We start from the raw sequence: 19,280 nt of genomic DNA, 5'->3' as shown, positions 1-19,280 counted from the left end.
TCTACTTATATAGGCTCCTATTATCCCCAACCCCCGTCCCGATTTTTCACACTTGCTGTCTGGTCACCCTAATATTGTGATGATTTGATATTCTGAGATTCTTTTTGGCCTGCTCTATTTAGCTCAAGATATATGTAGTTACAATAAATGAACTTGCAGGCCAGCTCTGAATTTATTAAAGTCAGATGGAATTCTGAAGCTGATATGCCTGGGAGCAGGCTCCATGTCTCTGAATATAGGACTTTGCTTTATACTAAGGTCCAGCTTGTCAACTGGTATACACTGGACTAATCTGTTGAAGGCAATAAAGCTACACTGATTTATGCTAGCCAGGAATCTGGCCCTAAACATTTAATTGTGTAAATAACCATTCAAAATAGTAGCCCATTAAACTAGCATATCTTATTTTGATATTTTTTTTAAATAAAAATTGCATTAAAAGCGTTGAATATTGTCTAGTGAACAAAATAGTATGGAATATATATCACCAAAAGACATATGCAATAGTAAGCTATTTAAGAACTTCCTTTCTTGCTTGCTTGCTTGCTTCCTTGCTTGCTTTCTCACACCACCAATAAATGTATCTGTCAGGGTAATTTCAACACATCAATTTGGGAGTTTAAGTTAAAGATTTTTCATATCAACAGTTTGATGACAACAAAATGTGTGTGTATGTGGGTAGGGGGAGTCTTTAAACTGGTAAGATTTTTTCAAGGGTTTTCTATGTTAGATTAGCATTTTTATTGATGCTAGTATTGTTATATTGTAACAAATACTTGTATGGAGACCATTACACTGCTATTTTGTGACATGTATGTAACACTAAATCTTTGTCTAATTTTCCTGATTCCCATCCTAGTTTGATGTGTGTGTGTGTGTGTGTGTGTGTGCCTTTGTGTGTGCCTTTGTGTGTGTTTTTTAGAGTGAGGCATTGCCTACTGTTGTAGGCACAATCTGGGGAGTCAGAAAATCCTAAATTCTAATTTTGTTCCTTAGGCCAAACACAACACAAGTCCAATCATACAAGATGTAAAGTGCATCCCATGAAGTGCTGAGCACCCTAAACTTCCAGTGAAGTCAATGAGATTTGAGAGCATTTAGTACCATACTAAAGGTGCTCAGCATCTTGCATAAAAGGACCTTAACCTCTCTGCCCACATTTCCCCATCATTAAAATGGAAATAAAAATTGCCTTATTTACAGAGATGCTGCGAGGATTAATTAGTTCATGTCTATAAAGCATAAGTGTTAAATATTATTCTTGGCAATATTACAGATAGAAGGAATGCTAATTTCTACAATTAATATAAATATATATAATCATTCAAATCTCCACTGGAATTAGAGTTGTGTCATGTTGATATAGTCCTTTAGACACAATGAAAGGAAGTCCAACACCACTAAAGTAATTGGAGATATACCCACTTACCTCAGGTCTGAATTTGAGCCATTAAGATTATTTACTTCACTTAAGCTTTTACATTTACATGAATACAAAGTGGCTTAAATCATGGCATTAAGCCACACTTCTATAATACTGGTAATGCAGACATGCAGCACCACAAACAGAGCTTCAGGTGGCACTGGGCTTCAGATAAGCATAATGGCCTCTCCTGGAAACTGCAGACTCCAGGACATACTTTGGTGGTGCAGTAAACACTCCACTCCATACCTAGCAAGCTTTGGGCCATGGTCTCACCTCATCTCCATCCATTTTGTACAAGCTAGCCTTGAGAGCTGGGCAAGGGGATGTGAAGACTAGCAGGGTGGGCAAGAAGGTCCATACAGGCCAGACACTATCTTTATAGCAGACTAGAAATATATTACATTCTTTGTAGATTGAAGAGGGGGAATGGAGGAGAAAGGGAAAGACCCAGTAAAAACTCCAGCAAGGTGGATCCAAAGCTATTCTCCTCAAGGACTTTCCATTTGTACAATGAGATATATTCCCCTGGAAAACAAAATCATGCTCTATGAGCCAGGACCAACTGTCATCCTTATCAAGGTTGTTTCATCAATATCTATAAAGACAATGGGTATAAATTCCACCTGATGTTTGGCAATTTCTCCTCTCACATCCTTGCTTCAATTTGTCATTTAAATTGAAGTATCTTCTATCTGGACTTTCTTACTTCCATGGCACAATTATAATGTCTATTGCACAGAACCATATACATAATTGGTGCCATATCTATATATATTTTCAGGCCTGATTTTCCTCACATTTACACTGGTGTAAACCAGAAGTAATGGTACTGAAGTCAATGAAGCTACACCAGTGTAAAACTGGTGGGAAGGAGGGGAATCAGGCCCCTTACAGTCAAATTTTATGTCCCCCTCAGCCACAGTGATTCATCTCCCTTCCCCAGTCTGTCACATTCACCCAAATTCACACTCATCTTGAGGGGACTCTGTGCCTCAAAGAGCAGCTCTGCTAGGCTGCAATGGAAACTTGAACCCTGAGGAGTCTGTCCCACTAGTTACTGGGCCGGGGGGTGACTTTGTACATTCCCTATCGCCTGGTTGTACAGCATTGCCTCCTAGGCTTAACTGCAGCAATTGAATCCAATTTTCTCTACCACCACAGGATGGCTGCAGAGGCAGGAGGAGCTGAAAAGACCTGTGGTCTCAACAACAAAGAAAGAGAACAGATAAGCCTTGCAGAGAACAAGCCCACTAGCCTTGTTGTCTGGTAGCACAGTCTGAGCCAGATCACTGACTCTTCATTGCTCTGCCACTCTCTTGAGTTCAAGGACTCTCTTTGGGCTTAGTCTCCACATGTAGGGCCCAATGGCAAGAGAAATTCCTTGTGCCCTCTTTTTTCTTTGTGCACCTATTTGGGGTGGGCACTATCTGGGCCTGTACATGCCTCACATTGTTATTTCATGGCACAAAAGCCCCAGAAATCCTGCTGTGAACAATCTTACTTTTAATTTAAGATCTTGGGCCACATTCTGCTCTCAACTATGTTGGTATAAACGCAGAAACAGTCCATTGACTTCACACACTTAGCCAGATCCTCAGTTGATGTACATTGGCATAGCTCAGCTGAAGTCAATGAAGCTATGCCAATTTGCACCATCTGATTATCTGGGCTACCATCTTCTATGGGGTTATATCAGGTTACACCAGTTTAGCTATGAGCAGAATCTGGCCCATTGTGTTTGTGTCACTAGGCATAGCTACCAGGTAACTCAGGGGAGTGGAAGGCCAGAAGAGCCGATGAAACTCCTTTGCTCTGGGTCTAAGTGAGCCACAGTGACTCCATCTTGTAAACTTTCACCTACTTCTGTGCTAACTGCTTACATGCTGAAGCAGAAATGTAAGGGTCAGCTTTTCTAGCAGACAGCTGCTGTTTCATTCACACTAACAAGGTCAAAGATAAGCAGACGAATGGGAATTTTTCTAACTGTAACTGCTAGAGGAGGGAGGGGTGGGAGGGGTAAGAGGGAGTAACAGACAAAGGCTCACACAGAAACTGCTTGGAATATAAAATGGAACATGTGCTGATATGTGCTGCGCTTGATTTGAGATGTGTTGGTCTCCTAGTGCCTATTCAGAGCTCTTGAATAAAGCTGGTTTTGCTTCTCCACACCTGGTGTGATTATTGGCGTAAAGCACACCGGGCAACGAACCCCGCTGTTGCTGCCTCCTCGGGCTCAACTGGGCCGGCAACAATTGTGTATATAATTTACAACCAGAGCCAGGCCATCTCTAATTATTTTACCCCTTTATTCTCTGTTTCACTGATAACAAATGGGAATTATTTATTAAATGATTTGTTTATGATTTAAAAATAATTTAAAGATCTGTTGATGCTTCATGGAAACATTGAGAAAGCACTTATCTTCCTTAGAAATCAATTCATTTATTGGTATTATGGCTATGTCAGATATTTCATTTTTTTCTTCTAAGATATTAACACTTCAGCCCATGCACAGTGCACAGGATTTGCCCGTTGTGCAGCTCCTTGGGTAATTTGTTCCCCCCTCAGAATTGTAATGCTGATTCTGACATCACAATGGGCAGTAGTGAAGAGGGATTCGAAACCACAGAAAAGATTTATAATGTTATGTAAGAGATTCAGCAGCAGGAACAGAGGAGGGGCTCTTATAAGATAAACCTTACTTTGTTGTGCACCTTGCAATAAAAATGAGAGAGGGAAATAGACAATGTGATATATAGGAAGTGTTATTTCTAACTAGAAGATTTTATCAAAGGATGATGTATTCATGTTTCCTCTATATCTATATGCAGATATAACTGTACTATAGGACCATCCCTTTTCCTACCAACATTTCTTTCTATGGAACTGTATTAAAAACTGTGGACCAGCCCCTAAACTGGTATGAATTAGAATAGCTCAGGGGTTCTCAAACTTCATTGCACCACTACCCGCTTCTGACAACAAAGTAACTACATGACCCTGGGGGAAGAGGGGACCACAGCCCGAGCCCCATTGCCCCAGGTGGGGGTGAAGCTCGGGCTTCAGTTTCAGCAAGGCCCTGGTGACCCCATTAAAAAGGGGTCGTGACCCACTTTGGGGTCCTGACCAACAGTTTCAGAACCACTGGCACAGCTCCATTGATACCCATTTACAGCAGTTGAGAATCCGGCTTTCTAAATTTGATACTAAAACTATTCTAACAGTGACTTGTAAGAAAATAATTGGAAAGATATTTAAAAAATCTTAATACCAAATTAATCTAAAGCAATAAACTGATGGAAACTTGCCATTAGTACAGGTCTCTTCACGTGCTGTTTATCTGAATAATTTCCATTTGAAAGTTTTGGATTTTGAAATGAATTTTAAGTTTAAAGTTGCAATACAAAATATATGATAATGATAAATAATACAGCCATCCATATATAGGGCCTGATTCTGTGCCCAGCTGCCTCCTCTCACGGGGGAGGTGACAGGGAGGCAAAAACAGTAAGGAGTCTGGTGGCACCTTAAAGACTAACAGATTTATTTGGGCATAAGCTTTCGTGGGTAAAAACCTCACTTCTTCAGATGCATAGAGTGAAAGTTACAGATGCAGGCATTATATACTGACACATGGAGAGCAGGGAGTTACTTCGCAAGTGGAGAACTAGTGTTGACAGGGCCAATTCAATCAGGGTGGATGTAGTCCACTCCCAATAATAGATGAGGAGGTGTCAATTCCAGGAGAGGAAAAGCTGCTTCTGTAATGAGCCAGCCACTCCCAGTCCCTATTCAAGCCCAGATTAATGGTATTAAATTTGCAAATGAATTTTAGTTCTGCTGTTTCTCTTTGAAGTCTGTTTCTGAAGTTTTTTTGTTCAATGATAGTGACTTTTAAATCTGTAATAGAATGACCAGGGAGATTGAAGTGTTCACTTACTGGCTTATGTATGTTACCATTCCTGATGTCCGAATTGTGTCCATTTATTCTTTTGCGGAGGGACTGTCCGGTTTGGCCAATGTACATGGCAGAGGGGCATTGCCGGCACATGATGGCATATCTAACATTAGTGGATGTGCAGGTGAATGAGCCCTTGATGGTGTGGCTGATGTGGTTGGGTCCTCTGATGGTGTCGCCAGAGTAGATATGGGGACAGAGTAGGCAACGAGGTTTGCTACAGGGATTGGTTCCTGGGTTGGTGTTTCTGTGGTGTGGTGTGTAGTTGCTGGTGAGGATTTGCTTCAGGTTGGGGGGTTGTCTGTAAGCGAGGACTGGCCTGCCTCCCAAGGTCTGTGAGAGTGAGAGATCATTTTCCAGGATAGGTTGTAGATCGTGGATAATGCCCTGGAGAGGTTTTAGCTGGGGGCTATATGTGATGGCCAGTGGTGTTCTGACTTCAAAGAGAAACAGCAGAACTAAAATTCATTTGCAAATTTAACACCATTAATCTGGGCTTGAATAGGGACTGGGAGTGGCTGGCTCATTACAGAAGCAGCTTTTCCTCTCCTGGAATTGACACCTCCTCATCTATTATTGGGAGTGGACTACATCCACCCTGATTGAATTGGCCCTGTCAACACTGGTTCTCCACTTGCGAAGTAACTCCCTGCTCTCCATGTGTCAGTATATAATGCCTGCATCTGTAACTTTCACTCTATACATCTGAAGAAGTGAGGTTTTTACCCACGAAAGCTTATACCCAAATAAATCTGTTAGTCTTTAAGGTGCCACCAGACTCCTTGTTGTTTTTGTAGATACAGACTAACACGGCTACCCTCTGATACTTGACACCATGCAAGGCACTAAATTTAGCCGTATGGAGTGGAAATCCATCAACCTCAACAAAAAATGTGCACAGGTACAGACAGACATCATCTTCCTCTCCAAATGCAAACAGATGGACATCATACCAAATGGACTGAAGGTAAAAAATCCATTGCAATCAACATACTACACTGACTATGGTGAGAGACTGTGCCACACACTCTCAAAGAAACTGAGGAACCACCTGATCAGCATCCTGTACAGCAGACAGGAGAAGATCAAGAATGAGCTCTCAGAACTGGAGACTCTCATACAATACCAACCGTCCACACAAACTTGTGGCTGGACTTTACAAAAATGAGACAAGCCATTTACAATGCACACTTCACTTCTCTACAGAGGAAAAAGGACAGTAAGCTATCTAAACTCCTACCTGCCACAGGGGGCTACAACAGTGGTACCCTCAACTCATCTAACAACATTGTCAATCTTTCCAACCACACACTTAGCCCAGCAGAAGAGTCTGTCCTATCTCGGGGACTCTCTTTCTGTCCCACCATCCCCACGAACACGATACAGTTCTGCGGTGATCTGGAAGCCTACTTTCGTCGTCTCTGACTCAAGGAATATTTTCAACGCACCACTGAACAGTGCACTGACCCACAGGAACCCTCCTACCAACACTACAAGAAGAAGAACTCAGCGTGGACTCCTCCTGACGGTCGAAATGACAGACTGGACCTCTACATAGAGTGCTTCCGCAGACGTGCACAGGCTGAAATTGTGGACAAACAACATCACTTGTCCCATAACCTCAGCTGTACAGAACGCAATGCCATCCACAGCCTCAGAAACAACTCTGACATTATCATCAAAGGGGCTGACAAAGGAGGTGCTGTAGTCATAATGAATAGGTCGGATTATGAACAGGAGGCTGCCAGGCAACTCTCCAAGACCACATTTTACAGGCCACTATCCTCTGATCCCACTGAGGAATACCAAAAGAAACTACACCATCTGCTCAAGAAATTCCCAGCTACATTACGGGAACAAATCTACATGGACACACCCCCAGAACCCCGACCAGGGGTATTCTATCTGCTACCCAAGATCCATAAACCCGGAAACCCTGGACGCCCCATCATCTCAGGCATTGGCACTCTTACAGCAGGATTATCTGGCTATTTGGACTCTCTCCTCAGACCCTACGCTACCAGCACTCCCAGCTATCTTCGAGACACCACCGACTTCCTGAGGAAACTACAATGCATTGGTGTTCTTCCTGAAAACACCATCCTGGCCACCATGGATGTAGAAGCACTTTACACCAATATTCCACATGAGGATGGACTACAAGCTGTCAGGAACAGTATCCCTGATGAGGCCACAGCACGCCTGGTGACTGAGATTTATGACTTTGTCCTCACCCACAACCACTTCAGATTTGGGGACAACTTATACCTTCAAGTCAGTGGCACTGCTATGGGTACTCGCATGGCCCCACAGTATGCCAACATTTTTATGGCTGACTTAGAACAACGCTTCCTCAGCTCTCGTCCCCTAGTGCCCCTCCTCTATTTGCGCTACATTGATGACATCTTCATCATATGGACCCACGGAAAGGAAGCCCTTGAAGAATTCCACCTGGACTTCAACAATTTCCACCCCAAGATCAACCTCAGCCTGGACCAGTCCACACAAGAGATCCACTTCCTGGACACTACAGTGCAAATAAGTGATGGTCACATAAACACCACCCTATACCGGAAACCTACTGACCGCTATACGTACCTACATGCCTCCAGCTTCCATCCAAGACACATCACACGATCCATTGTCTACAGCCAAGCCCTAAGGTACAACCGAATTTGCTCCAACCCCTTAGACAGAGACAAACACCTACAAGATCTTTATCAAGCATTCGTAAAACTACAATACCCACCTGGGGAAGTGAGGAAACAGATTGACAGAGCAAGATGGGTACCCAGAAATCACCTACTACAGGACAGGCCCAACAAGGACAATAATAGAACACCACTGGCCATCACATACAGCCCCCAGCTAAAACCTCTCCAGCGCATTATCCACGATCTACAACCTATCCTGGAAAATGATCCCTCACTCTCACAGACCTTGGGAGGCAGGCCAGTCCTCGCTTACAGACAACCCCCCAACCTGAAGCAAATCCTCACCAGCAACTACACACCACACCACAGAAACACCAACCCAGGAACCAATCCCTGTAGCAAACCTCGTTGCCTACTCTGTCCCCATATCTACTCTGGCGACACCATCAGAGGACCCAACCACATCAGCCACACCATCAAGGGCTCATTCACCTGCACATCCACTAATGTTAGATATGCCATCATGTGCCAGCAATGCCCCTCTGCCATGTACATTGGCCAAACCGGACAGTCCCTCCGCAAAAGAATAAATGGACACAAATCGGACATCAGGAATGGTAACATACATAAGCCAGTAAGTGAACACTTCAGTCTCCCTGGTCATTCTATTACAGATTTAAAAGTCACTATCATTGAACAAAAAAACTTCAGAAACAGACTTCAAAGAGAAACAGCAGAACTAAAATTCATTTGCAAATTTAACACCATTAATCTGGGCTTGAATAGGGACTGGGAGTGGCTGGCTCATTACAGAAGCAGCTTTTCCTCTCCTGGAATTGATACCTCCTCATCTATTATTGGGAGTGGACTACATCCACCCTGATTGAATTGGCCCTGTCAACACTGGTTCTCCACTTGCGAAGTAACTCCCTGCTCTCCATGTGTCAGTATATAATGCCTGCATCTGTAACTTTCACTCTATACATCTGAAGAAGTGAGGTTTTTACCCACAAAAGCTTATGCCCAAATAAATCTGTTAGTCTTTAAGGTGCCACCAGACTCCTTGTTGTTTTTGTAGATACAGACTAACACGGCTACCCCCTGATACTTGACACCATGCAAGGGAGGCAAACATTTCCTCAATTGTTTCCTCAGGTAGGTAGTGTTTGGCCCCTATAGAATGGGATTCAGGGGCCCATCCACAAATTCTGCAGATTTCCCACAGGCACAGTGGGAGGTTGGAAGGGCCTGATCCAGTGGGCTTTGACTTCAGTGGGCTTTGGATCTAACAGGACTGCCATTGCTAGAACCATCAAGGGGACTTCCCAGTGCAAAGGGTGGAAAGAAAATATGGCTAGGGCTATATTAACTTTCTCTAGGGAACTCCATAGGGCTAGTGGTGGGATTATGTACTTCTCCCCCACCCTCCGCTCTATCTCCTGCTTTCCTAGCTCTTCTACTTCCTGTCCCCAGCCATATAGATCCCTCATCACATGGAACACCCTATGAGACGCCTAGAGGAAGAGGAGGAAACTACCACGGAAGCAGCTGTCTTGGCTTCCCATGCAGGATGGGATACAGACAAGGCTCTCTTTCAGACAAGGCTCTCCAAGACACAGTTGGACCCTGCGATCTCACTTACAACAACTTTACACAAGGATAAATCAATTAGGCCCAATCAGTTACACCTCTATAAATTTGGAGTAACTCCATTGACTTCAGTAGAGTTACTCCAGACTAGGTTATACTCACAGGATGGGGGACTGTATCCTGGAAAGCACTGTCTTTGAAAAGGACTGAGATTTCTTCGTTATTAAACAACTGAACATGCCCTCCCAGTGCAATGCAGGAAAGAACTAATGCAATCCTCTGATGCATAAGCAAAGAAATAGTGAATACAAGTACAGAGGTGGTGTATCCTCTATATATGGTGTTAGTGAGACAATTACTGGGATACTGTGTACAATTCTGGTGCTCACAGTTGAAAAAGGATGTGAAAAAATAAAAGAGAGGTTCAAAAATAATTCATGGTCTGAAAACATGACTTAGAACAAGAGACTTAAAGAGTTCATTCTATGGAACATATCAAAGAGAAGATTAAGAGGTGCCTTAATCGCATCTATACCTACCTATGCATGGAGAAGATATTTGATACTGGAGGGCTTTTTAACCTAGCATATAAAGTCATAACAAGATCCAATGGCTGGAAGATGAAGTCAGCAAGGTTCAAACTGGAAATATGTTGCACATTTTTAACAGAGAGGAATTAACTATTTTGGAACAGCTTATAATAAGTTTCTCACCACTTGGAGTCTTTAAATCAAGACTGAATCTCTTTCTAAAGCAGTGATCTCGAAAGTGGGGTGTGCAAGACGATCCTTTGGGGTGCACGGCAGGAGGAGCACTGCCAGAGGAGCGCCGCTTTTTTTTTTTTCCCTTTGGCAGTTCGGCCGGGAGTCCGAGCGGCTTTTTTTCCCCCCCTCCCTCGGCAGTTCGGCCGGGAGTCCAAGCGGCTTTTTTTTTTTTTTTCCCCCTCCTTCGGCAATTCAGCCGGGAGTCCGAGTGGCTTTTTTTCCCCCCCCTCCCTTGGCAGTTCGGCCGGGAGTCCAAGCGACTTTTTTTTTTTCCCCTCCTTCGGCAATTTGGCCAGCAGTCCGAGCGGCTTTTTTTTTTTTTTTTTTTGCTTTGACAGTTCGATGGGGTGCGGGATCAAAAAAGTTTGTAGACCACTGTTCTAAAGGATAGGCTGTAGTTCAACTACAAGATATCAGGTTACACTCAGAAATCACTGAGAGAAGTTCTATGGCCTGTGCCATGCAGGAGGTCAGACTAGATGGTCACAATGGTCCCTTCTGGTCACACTGGTGTAACTGACAGCAAAACCAGAGCATAAGCTTTAGTGACTATTTTGCCCTCCCTCTCAAACACCAATATTGTTCAAATATATTGTTCTCTCTCAAAGCCCATTTCTGAATCCTTTACTCGAGTAAAGCACACACTGAGAAAGACATATTTTCTCTTTAAGAGGTTAAATATAATGGCTGAAAAAGAGATTTATTTAAATAAACTGTTACTCTAATTCCCAATGAGGAAAATGCTCCACCTCCAATTGTGGTAATCTTATTTCTATGTACTGTAACATTTCTAATTTCCTTCCCAGCTGCCTGCGGAGGAGATAAGCAGAATCAAAATCAAACAAAATATAATGAAGTCAATACTCCTTTTAAGGCAATATATTTTTATGCTAAACTGTTCAGTTCCCACATAGTTGTAACATTATTCTATCACCTACAAGTGTATTAAAAGTGAAGTTTTCCAAGTTTGTTTTAGTTGAGGTTATTAGTTCGATTGTAATAGGCTACATCTACACTACAGGGGGGGGTCGATTTAAGATACGCAAATTCAGCTACGCGAATAGCGTAGCTGAATTCGACGTATCAGATCCGACTTACCCTGTTGTGAGGACGGCGGCAAAATCGACTGCCGCGGCTCCCAGTCAACGGCGCTTACTCCCACCTCCACTGGTGGAGTAAGCGCGTCGATTCGGGGATCGATTGTCGCGTCCTGACGAGACGCGATAAGTCGATCCCCAAGAGATCGATTTCTACCCGCCGATTCAGGTGGGTAGTGTAGACCTAGCCATAGACTAAGGTATTGTATTGGAATTTATTTTTAAATGCAGTACAGCAAGATAGGTTGAGGCTTTATCACAATCACAGCAGTAGTTAAGTGGACTTGCCTTCTCCCAAACCTACAGAACATCAGGCTTTTGGCCTGAAGTTCAGGGCCTGGGGAGGTTCTCTGGAATCTCAGGACTGCTTGCAAAATCTAATGGCTTTTGGCATGCTTATAGCGATTAGCAGCACAAGTGCCATGACTGCAGCAGCCACAACCATGGAAGAGGTTAGAGGAGCAATAAGGATGGATGCTGCCAGCATGAGTTCAAAGAAGAGACTCGTGAATCCTTAAGACCTGCAGTCATCAGAATTCATTTAAAAGGGAGAAATCATTTTCCTGATGGATAACCATCAAAAATAAAATGAAATTAGATGTCAGCTTCTATTTTTTTAAGAGTTTCATTTGTTTTTTTTTAGCAAGAGAAACCAGGGAGTGAAATCATGGTCTCATTTAGGTCAATGGGAATTTTGCCATTGACTTCAGTGGGGTCAGGATGCCACTCCAGGTGTGTGTGTGTGGGGACACAGGGCTCCAGAGTTGCAGCCCATAAGAAAATCTCAAGTTTATCAATTTCTCATTGAAGGCACATCTGGGTTCTTCTCACCCACAACTGAGGACGGTTCACCAAACAAACAAGGAAACAAAACTAACTAAGTTCTTTCTTCCATTTCCAGGATTTAAATTTTTTTGAGAACTTTGTTTTTAAGGACCCCTTTATTCATCCATCAGCAACCAATCACTCTTTACAAATTCCTCTCTTTTACATCGGGCAGCTGGGCCCTGTAGCTTAGATAAACTCCAGCTGCATCGGTTCTCTTTGTTCAAAGGAACAGATGGAAGTTAAGCACTCAACTCCCATTGAAAGTCACTGGGAATTGGGCACCTGATACCTGTGCCTTTGAACAGCTCCCCCTTAATCCCTACAGGTCTTGTTTCCTACCATAAATATAAAACTGGGTTATGGGGTCTGGCCCTGTTTGGACAACTGTACACAGCTGTCTAAGAACCAGAAGGGTAGTATATTCAGTCACATATATTTCCCTTCTCTCTGTAGCATTATTATTGCATTGGGTTTCCTCCAGCTGTTACTTAGCTCTTTTGGTTGCTTGGCACAAATAAGATTTTCTCAGCTTTCATTAGTATAGTCTTATGAACAAAGCTAATTGTTGTGGCATGGATAAGAGAGCTCTATGGCAGGCTTGAGTAAACTGAGTTCTGTAGTAATGATGTATGGTGATGTGGATATTTCCATTTCAAGAGCGTTTATTTTTAAAGTAATTCATGAAATAAAAGTGAATGAATCAAACCAGAGTAATTACTTCAGAGGAACTATTCTTGATCACACAGCAGATCAAGAATGACAGCAGATTCTGGCCCAATACACCTGATTCTCCACTGCTTTACGCTTTGTGCAGTCTTTTACACCTTTACAAAGTGACTGTAAAGCAAGCCAGCCCACCATTTGGAGGACCCATTTTACACCCAATTAACCATCCCATGACTAGAGGCCACAGGAGAACCCACCTATCAGCAGTGGTGCCAGCAGAGGCCATAAAGTGACCAATCTGTCACCAACATGAACAGTTTAGGAATAGCTGATGCTTAGCAGAAACCCCACGAGGTGCTGCAGAGGGAGAACCATGTTCAGCTAGGAGGTTAGGGTGGAAAGATTGATGAACTGGCATGAGTGAGTGATACGACTGATGCATTTGGAGAGGAGATGGAACTGAAGGATTTGGGGAAGGAGAGAGATGTCACATGTATTGTCCCCAGGGATGGTAAATGTTTTGAGTGAGTCTCTTGTTAAAACCTTCTCCCCAATCTAGTATTATATAGCAAGTGGGCAGACTCCTGCACTTCCTCAGCATTGCAATGCCTAAGTCCCCTTGTGAATCAAGCACTTTGTCTGAGGGTGTTTGGGAAAGACACCTTTTCACAGGCCAACACTGTATGTTGAAACCCCTTTGAAACCTCCTGGACAACCACGTGGAAGTTATTTCTAGCATCTAGCTCTTGGTCCATGACTGCTCCCATTTCAGGTACTGTACAAGTAGAAGAGCTAACGGAAGCACAAATTTAAGGGAGCTGTATTTCCTGGAGGTGAGGGGATGTCTGTGAAGAGATAGCCCAGCTATAAGGGCCAGTGCTTTCTTTCTTGAGAGATCACAGGATCACAGCTGTCCTCAGATTTTGAAAGCCCCTCTACCACATCTCCTCCAGGATCCTCTGTTCCCTTCCCAAGGATTTGACTTCTGAAGCATATGTTTTGGACCTAAGCCACTACTCTATCAATGTTCTACTGCAGAAGCTATATTACCTTAACATTAGACCATGATAAAACTTGTCTTTTGGAATGTTACCTTAAGGCAGTATTTCATCTGGCGCAGTAGCTCAACATGCTAGCATACTGCCAGAGTGCCAGCAATAAAGCGTCTCTGATCCCATGTGATTTCCAGAAGCCATAGAACCACTTGGAGCTGGCAAACTGGTCTGAATTTACAGATTATCAGATTTTGGCTATATTAAGTAGAAGTGGTTTAGGATTCCACTGCAAGGAACAATTGTGCTAAAATGGAATCAAAAGCAATTATAATAATTCCTCCCTAAAAAGCAAAAGATGTTGTAGTATATATTTACATGACATCTAAAAGGAAAAATTTATAATGAACTTCAGTAGGACTGAGTCAAAATGCAGAGTCTTGTAAAAAACATAAAAAGAGCATCTAGGTTTAGTTAAGTACGCAGAATAGCTGAGGATGTCATATCTCACTAATACAGATATATTTTTGAAGGTATAAGAAAGTATTAATACTAATTATTCTCTTCCTGATCACCTGGCATAACAGATAGAGGGGTATTAAAATATTATCAATCAATAAGTATTTAAAACTCTGAACTGTTTCTAAAATAGTTTCTCTCTGAAATATTTGTCCTAAGCACAATATGTGGATGGCATCCAAACCAAGCCACTTTTCCAATGTGCAGGGAAACTATCCTTCCCCTTTCAGGCAGGGTGAATGCCACTGAATAACACTGTTTGTTTAAAAAGACATTTCTTATGTTCCCAACAGGACAGGAGGAATTTTAAGGCTCTGAGGGAGGAATCTTGGCCCATTGCAATCAGTGGCAAAACTCCCATTGGTACCATGATTTTACCCCAAAAGCCTATCTACATCATAAATGTTATTACAAGAACTATGTTCCTGAAAGCAGAAAACAGAACACATATTACGTGGCTTTTGCAGTCAATCGAAACTAACGAGGATAGCTCACAAACAACGTACAAGACCAAGATTTATTTACAGAGATTTTTCACCAAATAATTCTGCATAATGAATAAATCTGAGAAAATAATGATAAGCTACAGAGAAATTGACAAATGAGAAAAGGGGTGAAATGTTTCAGATAAATGTATTTTTATGAATTATTTGCTTATCTGTGCATGTATATGTGTGTGTATATATACACACATACAATTCACATATATATTGTTCAAACTGTTTAAATTTGCGGCTCTCTCGTGGTAAATATATCAAATAAACAATCAGAAAAATGTAGGAATAATGTTACATTATACAATACACATTCGGATACCAGTGCAGTGAAATACAACCAATATATTGTATAAGTGAATGATGTAATATGATCCAGTACTTTATAGATACAGTTTCAGACAATACAGTGGAAACTTTTTACTGAACTAACACAGAAATGGACCAAAATATTCTCTATTATTCCATTGTGGTACAAAAGTACAATATTGAACGTTCCAACAAATCTCTATCTGCAATTTCACAAAGCAAAGGCTGATGCATATGAAGCTGCTTAAGAAAAATTCTAAGTAAGTGGTATTGATTAATAGGATATTAAAAGTGTTGTGTGTTTTTTATTTTTAATAATAGTTCAATAAACTGCTGAATTGTAATTACAGTATGTTCCAATAAGAATTGTGCAGAGCCACTAACAGCCTTATAAGTCAGACCATCTAGTTTACAAAGAGTGTGACCTAAATAGTGTTCAATTTATTAATTCACTCTGATTTTATGGCTCACAATGCCTTTGCACTTTTTGAAACATATACTTTTTTCAAAACAAGTTCAAAATGAAAAAAATGTAATGCTGGTAAATCATTCATTTTTAAAGAAAAATATATTAATATTTCAAAACATATTTCCCAGAACATGCTTGTAATGCATGTGGAGCAGACACCACATTTGACTTCACTGCAAAATAAAAGCCATTTGTCTCCAAGCACACTTTAGAAGATTGTCTCAAGTGTTTTTCTTTTATCCTTAATGCATGTACCTTTTAACATTTTAATACTGGCCATTTTATCATTTTTCATCCAGAATCCATTATGGACCAAAGTTCTAAAACACACTATCTCCACTGATATTGTTTGCAAAACCATTTTTTATGTTTTAACCACTTTGTTGTTCTGCCTTACATATCACCTGTCAATGAAACTTCCACATGTATTTAAAAGACATGACAAAGATATAACCTAGGAAATGTTGCAATCAAATTATATAAAGAACACAAGGCATAATTATTAAAAAGGAAGCATGTTTCTTTCTCTCTTCCATTAATAAATACTTCATTTAGTAATCTCATTAACCCCACAGTACTTAATTAAATGAATCAGAATGACTAAAGTTTTAATAAAGAATAAAACAGAACCGAAAAAGCCAATGGGAATGGCAGATACAACATATTTATGGAATTCTTTATGGGTGGAATCCAAGGCCCATTTAGGTGAATGGTAAAATTTTTCCACTCACTTCTGTGGACTTGGGATCAGACCTGGATTCTAATTTGAATTTCATGGGTTATTTACTGTAGGCCATGTTGTGCCATTATTTGGGACTATCAACTCACTCTGAAATCTAACTGCATGCAAATCACTGGCATATTAGGGGTTTAAGAGTCCCCTTATTCTGACAGAGATACATAGATTATGATGAAGGAGTCTGCTAATCAATAGTTTTTAGCACAATGGAATATCACAATGCAGTCAGGATTTTGGTTTACTTCGTAGCCAAAGTGAGCATGGTGCCCATCTATAATGTGTAGATACTGTTTCACCCTTATTACACCACCAAATTACATGTTGTGGATTAGGTCAGGGTTACTTGTGTCGATACTGTATTCAATACTGTAAATTCCCTAAATCACCTAGCCCAAGAATTCCTGGGCAAAACATACTCAGGCAGGATGCTCCTCCATGGAAAATATGGTACAAAGTATATGTAACAAATTAGTGGCTATATTGGCCTCAGTCTTTACAGGGATCTCCCACTGACTTCAGTGGAAAATGCATATGTGGATCAAGTGAAGAATATGGCCCAAAAGCTTGTGCAAATATACTTATTATTACAATAATAAAATATGGAAATCCCTATGCCCATATTTGAAGTGTCCATTGCAGTCTGATATTAGCCAATTTCTATTATAGGCACAATAGCATATGTGATGATTTTAGGGGAAAATATTTATTGTACACCCAGCTCAGTACAGATTCTCATAGATTCATAGACTCTAAGGGCAGAAAGGACTACTGTGATCATGTAGTTTGACCTCCTGCATAAAACAGGCCACAGGACTTCCCTGAATTAATTCTTTTTGAACTAGAGCATCTCTTTTAGATAACATCCAATCTTCATTTAAAAATTTCCAGTGATGGAGAATGTAGGGGAGGAAAAGTAAATGTAAGTTAGAAATGACAGTCAAAGAACTCAGGTATTTTACGCTATGCAATAAATTAGATATGGACTCTGGAGAATATTGGAAAAGAATGAATACAGATGGGTGTGTGTTCTGAAATAAAGGAGTGTAATACATTAGACTGAGGATTATATATTGTGATGCAGAAGTTCCAGTGATAATTTTAGTCTATATGTGTACCGTACATACAGACAGCAAGAAGAGTGTCTATACAATTCAATATAGGAAAGATAAGGTTTGCCTAAAAATTTCTGTTTAAAAGTCATTTAATAGTATTTTGAATTCTATTTTTAAAAATGCTTGCATGATTGTATGTGGTAAACATAATGATTTGTGCACCAATTAATTGTGTAGTATTCTCTGATTGACTGGGAGCTGTTATTAAAAAATAAAGCTCAGGCTTTAAATACCTGAGTTTGATTTTCAGTAAAACTTTCCCAAGAGTCATCAAAAAGACAGAATGCTTTGGTTAAAAGTGCACAAAGGGTACTGTAAGAATAGAAACTATGCTACATAATGTGTCTAATATCTAGATTCTGATTCAGTTAGCCTGTCAACATTCCTATGAGCTACATAGCTATTGTCCCCAGTTTACAAATGGGAAAACTGAAACAGAGAGATTAGGTTATTTACCCAAGATTACAGAGGCAAAATAGTGGCAGACCCAGCAATATTATCCAGAACTACCGATTTTTATACGATCCACTCTCTGTAGGATACACTCCAATAGAGATGATTATTTCTGTGCATACTCCCTAAAATGGTCAAAATATTGCCACCATAGAAGTGCAGATGCTAATTTCTTCTCCAGCTATACTGATTTTTCTACAGACAGGATTTCTGTTTTACTGTGATCCCATGAAATCATGGGATGTTCTATGATTCCTCAAAGCTGGGGTTTCCTTCTAATAATCAGTTTTTCAGCAAGGAACTCAGCATCTATAAGCAAAGATCCATGTACTCTGTGGTAAGCTTGACCTAAATTCCATGGCTGGGGTCCAGGATTCTGAGGCATTCTAGTATAGGTGACTGGGAATTCTGCAGCAGGTTTAGATAAATGTATACATTAATATTTTATTGAATTATGTATGAAAATGGCATATACTCAGTGCAGCTATTTAATTTCATATTACATTCAATAAATTTCATGCTGCCCCTAAATTTTTAATTTTGATGTGGTGAGGAATTTTGTATTGAAAACATGTAAATTCATTGCAGAAGTTGTCAAGGGTTAAAATGGAGATTTTGGCATCTGGATCAGATATAATCTGTGATTATGACATTTGGAGAAGTGCTTTGGGATTGTGAGGATAAATAAATTAGCCAGATGTTTCTACCCAGATGATCAGAAGTGAAATAATTAACAGCATTGACCTTTAAACTGTTATTTGCTTTCTTTGGTGTCTTTTTTTTTTTTTGCAGTTTCAGTGTGAAAGATTAAACTGAGTCACCAAACCACTGTCCATGAATCATCCAAAACTTCTTTGAAGTTTTACCTATCTCCTTTGCTATATTCTGCAGAATTCTGGGATCAAATTCATTGCAACTTGTAACAATTCTGATTGCCTTATTTGCTCCTGCGTAACAACAATGCCTTTTACAGTTTGCTTTCCCCCAGGAAAATGTATCTGTCACCGGGCCATTACTTTCTGCTTCTTTTATCAACTGCAAGACAAATAAATTATTTTGGCCCACAGAATAATCTAACTCATTTGTTGCTTTTTTCTTCTCATTCCCCAATGGCCCTAGTCCCCTTTTGCCTGTCTGTTTTGCTGTGCATTTAAAAAAACTTTCTTAAGCTTTACATTGAATACTATTTTTTTAAATGTCACATGCTACA

General features: G+C 40.7%; 1 protein-coding gene across 24 annotated transcripts in view; it reads right to left on the bottom strand.

Moving 5' to 3' along the window:
• The window catches only part of NRXN1 (neurexin 1), a 1,214,702-nt gene that overhangs the window by 1,114,776 nt on the left and 80,646 nt on the right, over positions 1 to 19,280 (bottom strand). For 4 of the 24 annotated variants that reach the window (XM_065401747.1, XM_065401749.1, XM_065401763.1 and 1 more), the window contains exons 3-4: positions 9,409 to 9,431; positions 4,393 to 4,416 (exon numbers count right to left, since the gene is read on the bottom strand). The exons of the other annotated variants lie outside the window; for them this stretch is intronic. In XM_065401747.1, coding sequence (XP_065257819.1) covers positions 4,393 to 4,416; positions 9,409 to 9,431 — 47 coding nt within the window. The remainder of the gene's footprint in view (positions 1 to 4,392; positions 4,417 to 9,408; positions 9,432 to 19,280) is intronic. 24 annotated transcript variants of the gene reach the window in all.

This window comes from Emys orbicularis, chromosome 3, assembly GCF_028017835.1.
Source record: "Emys orbicularis isolate rEmyOrb1 chromosome 3, rEmyOrb1.hap1, whole genome shotgun sequence".
Classification (NCBI taxonomy): Eukaryota; Metazoa; Chordata; order Testudines; family Emydidae; genus Emys; species Emys orbicularis.
This window is presented reverse-complemented; position numbering and strand designations above follow the sequence as displayed.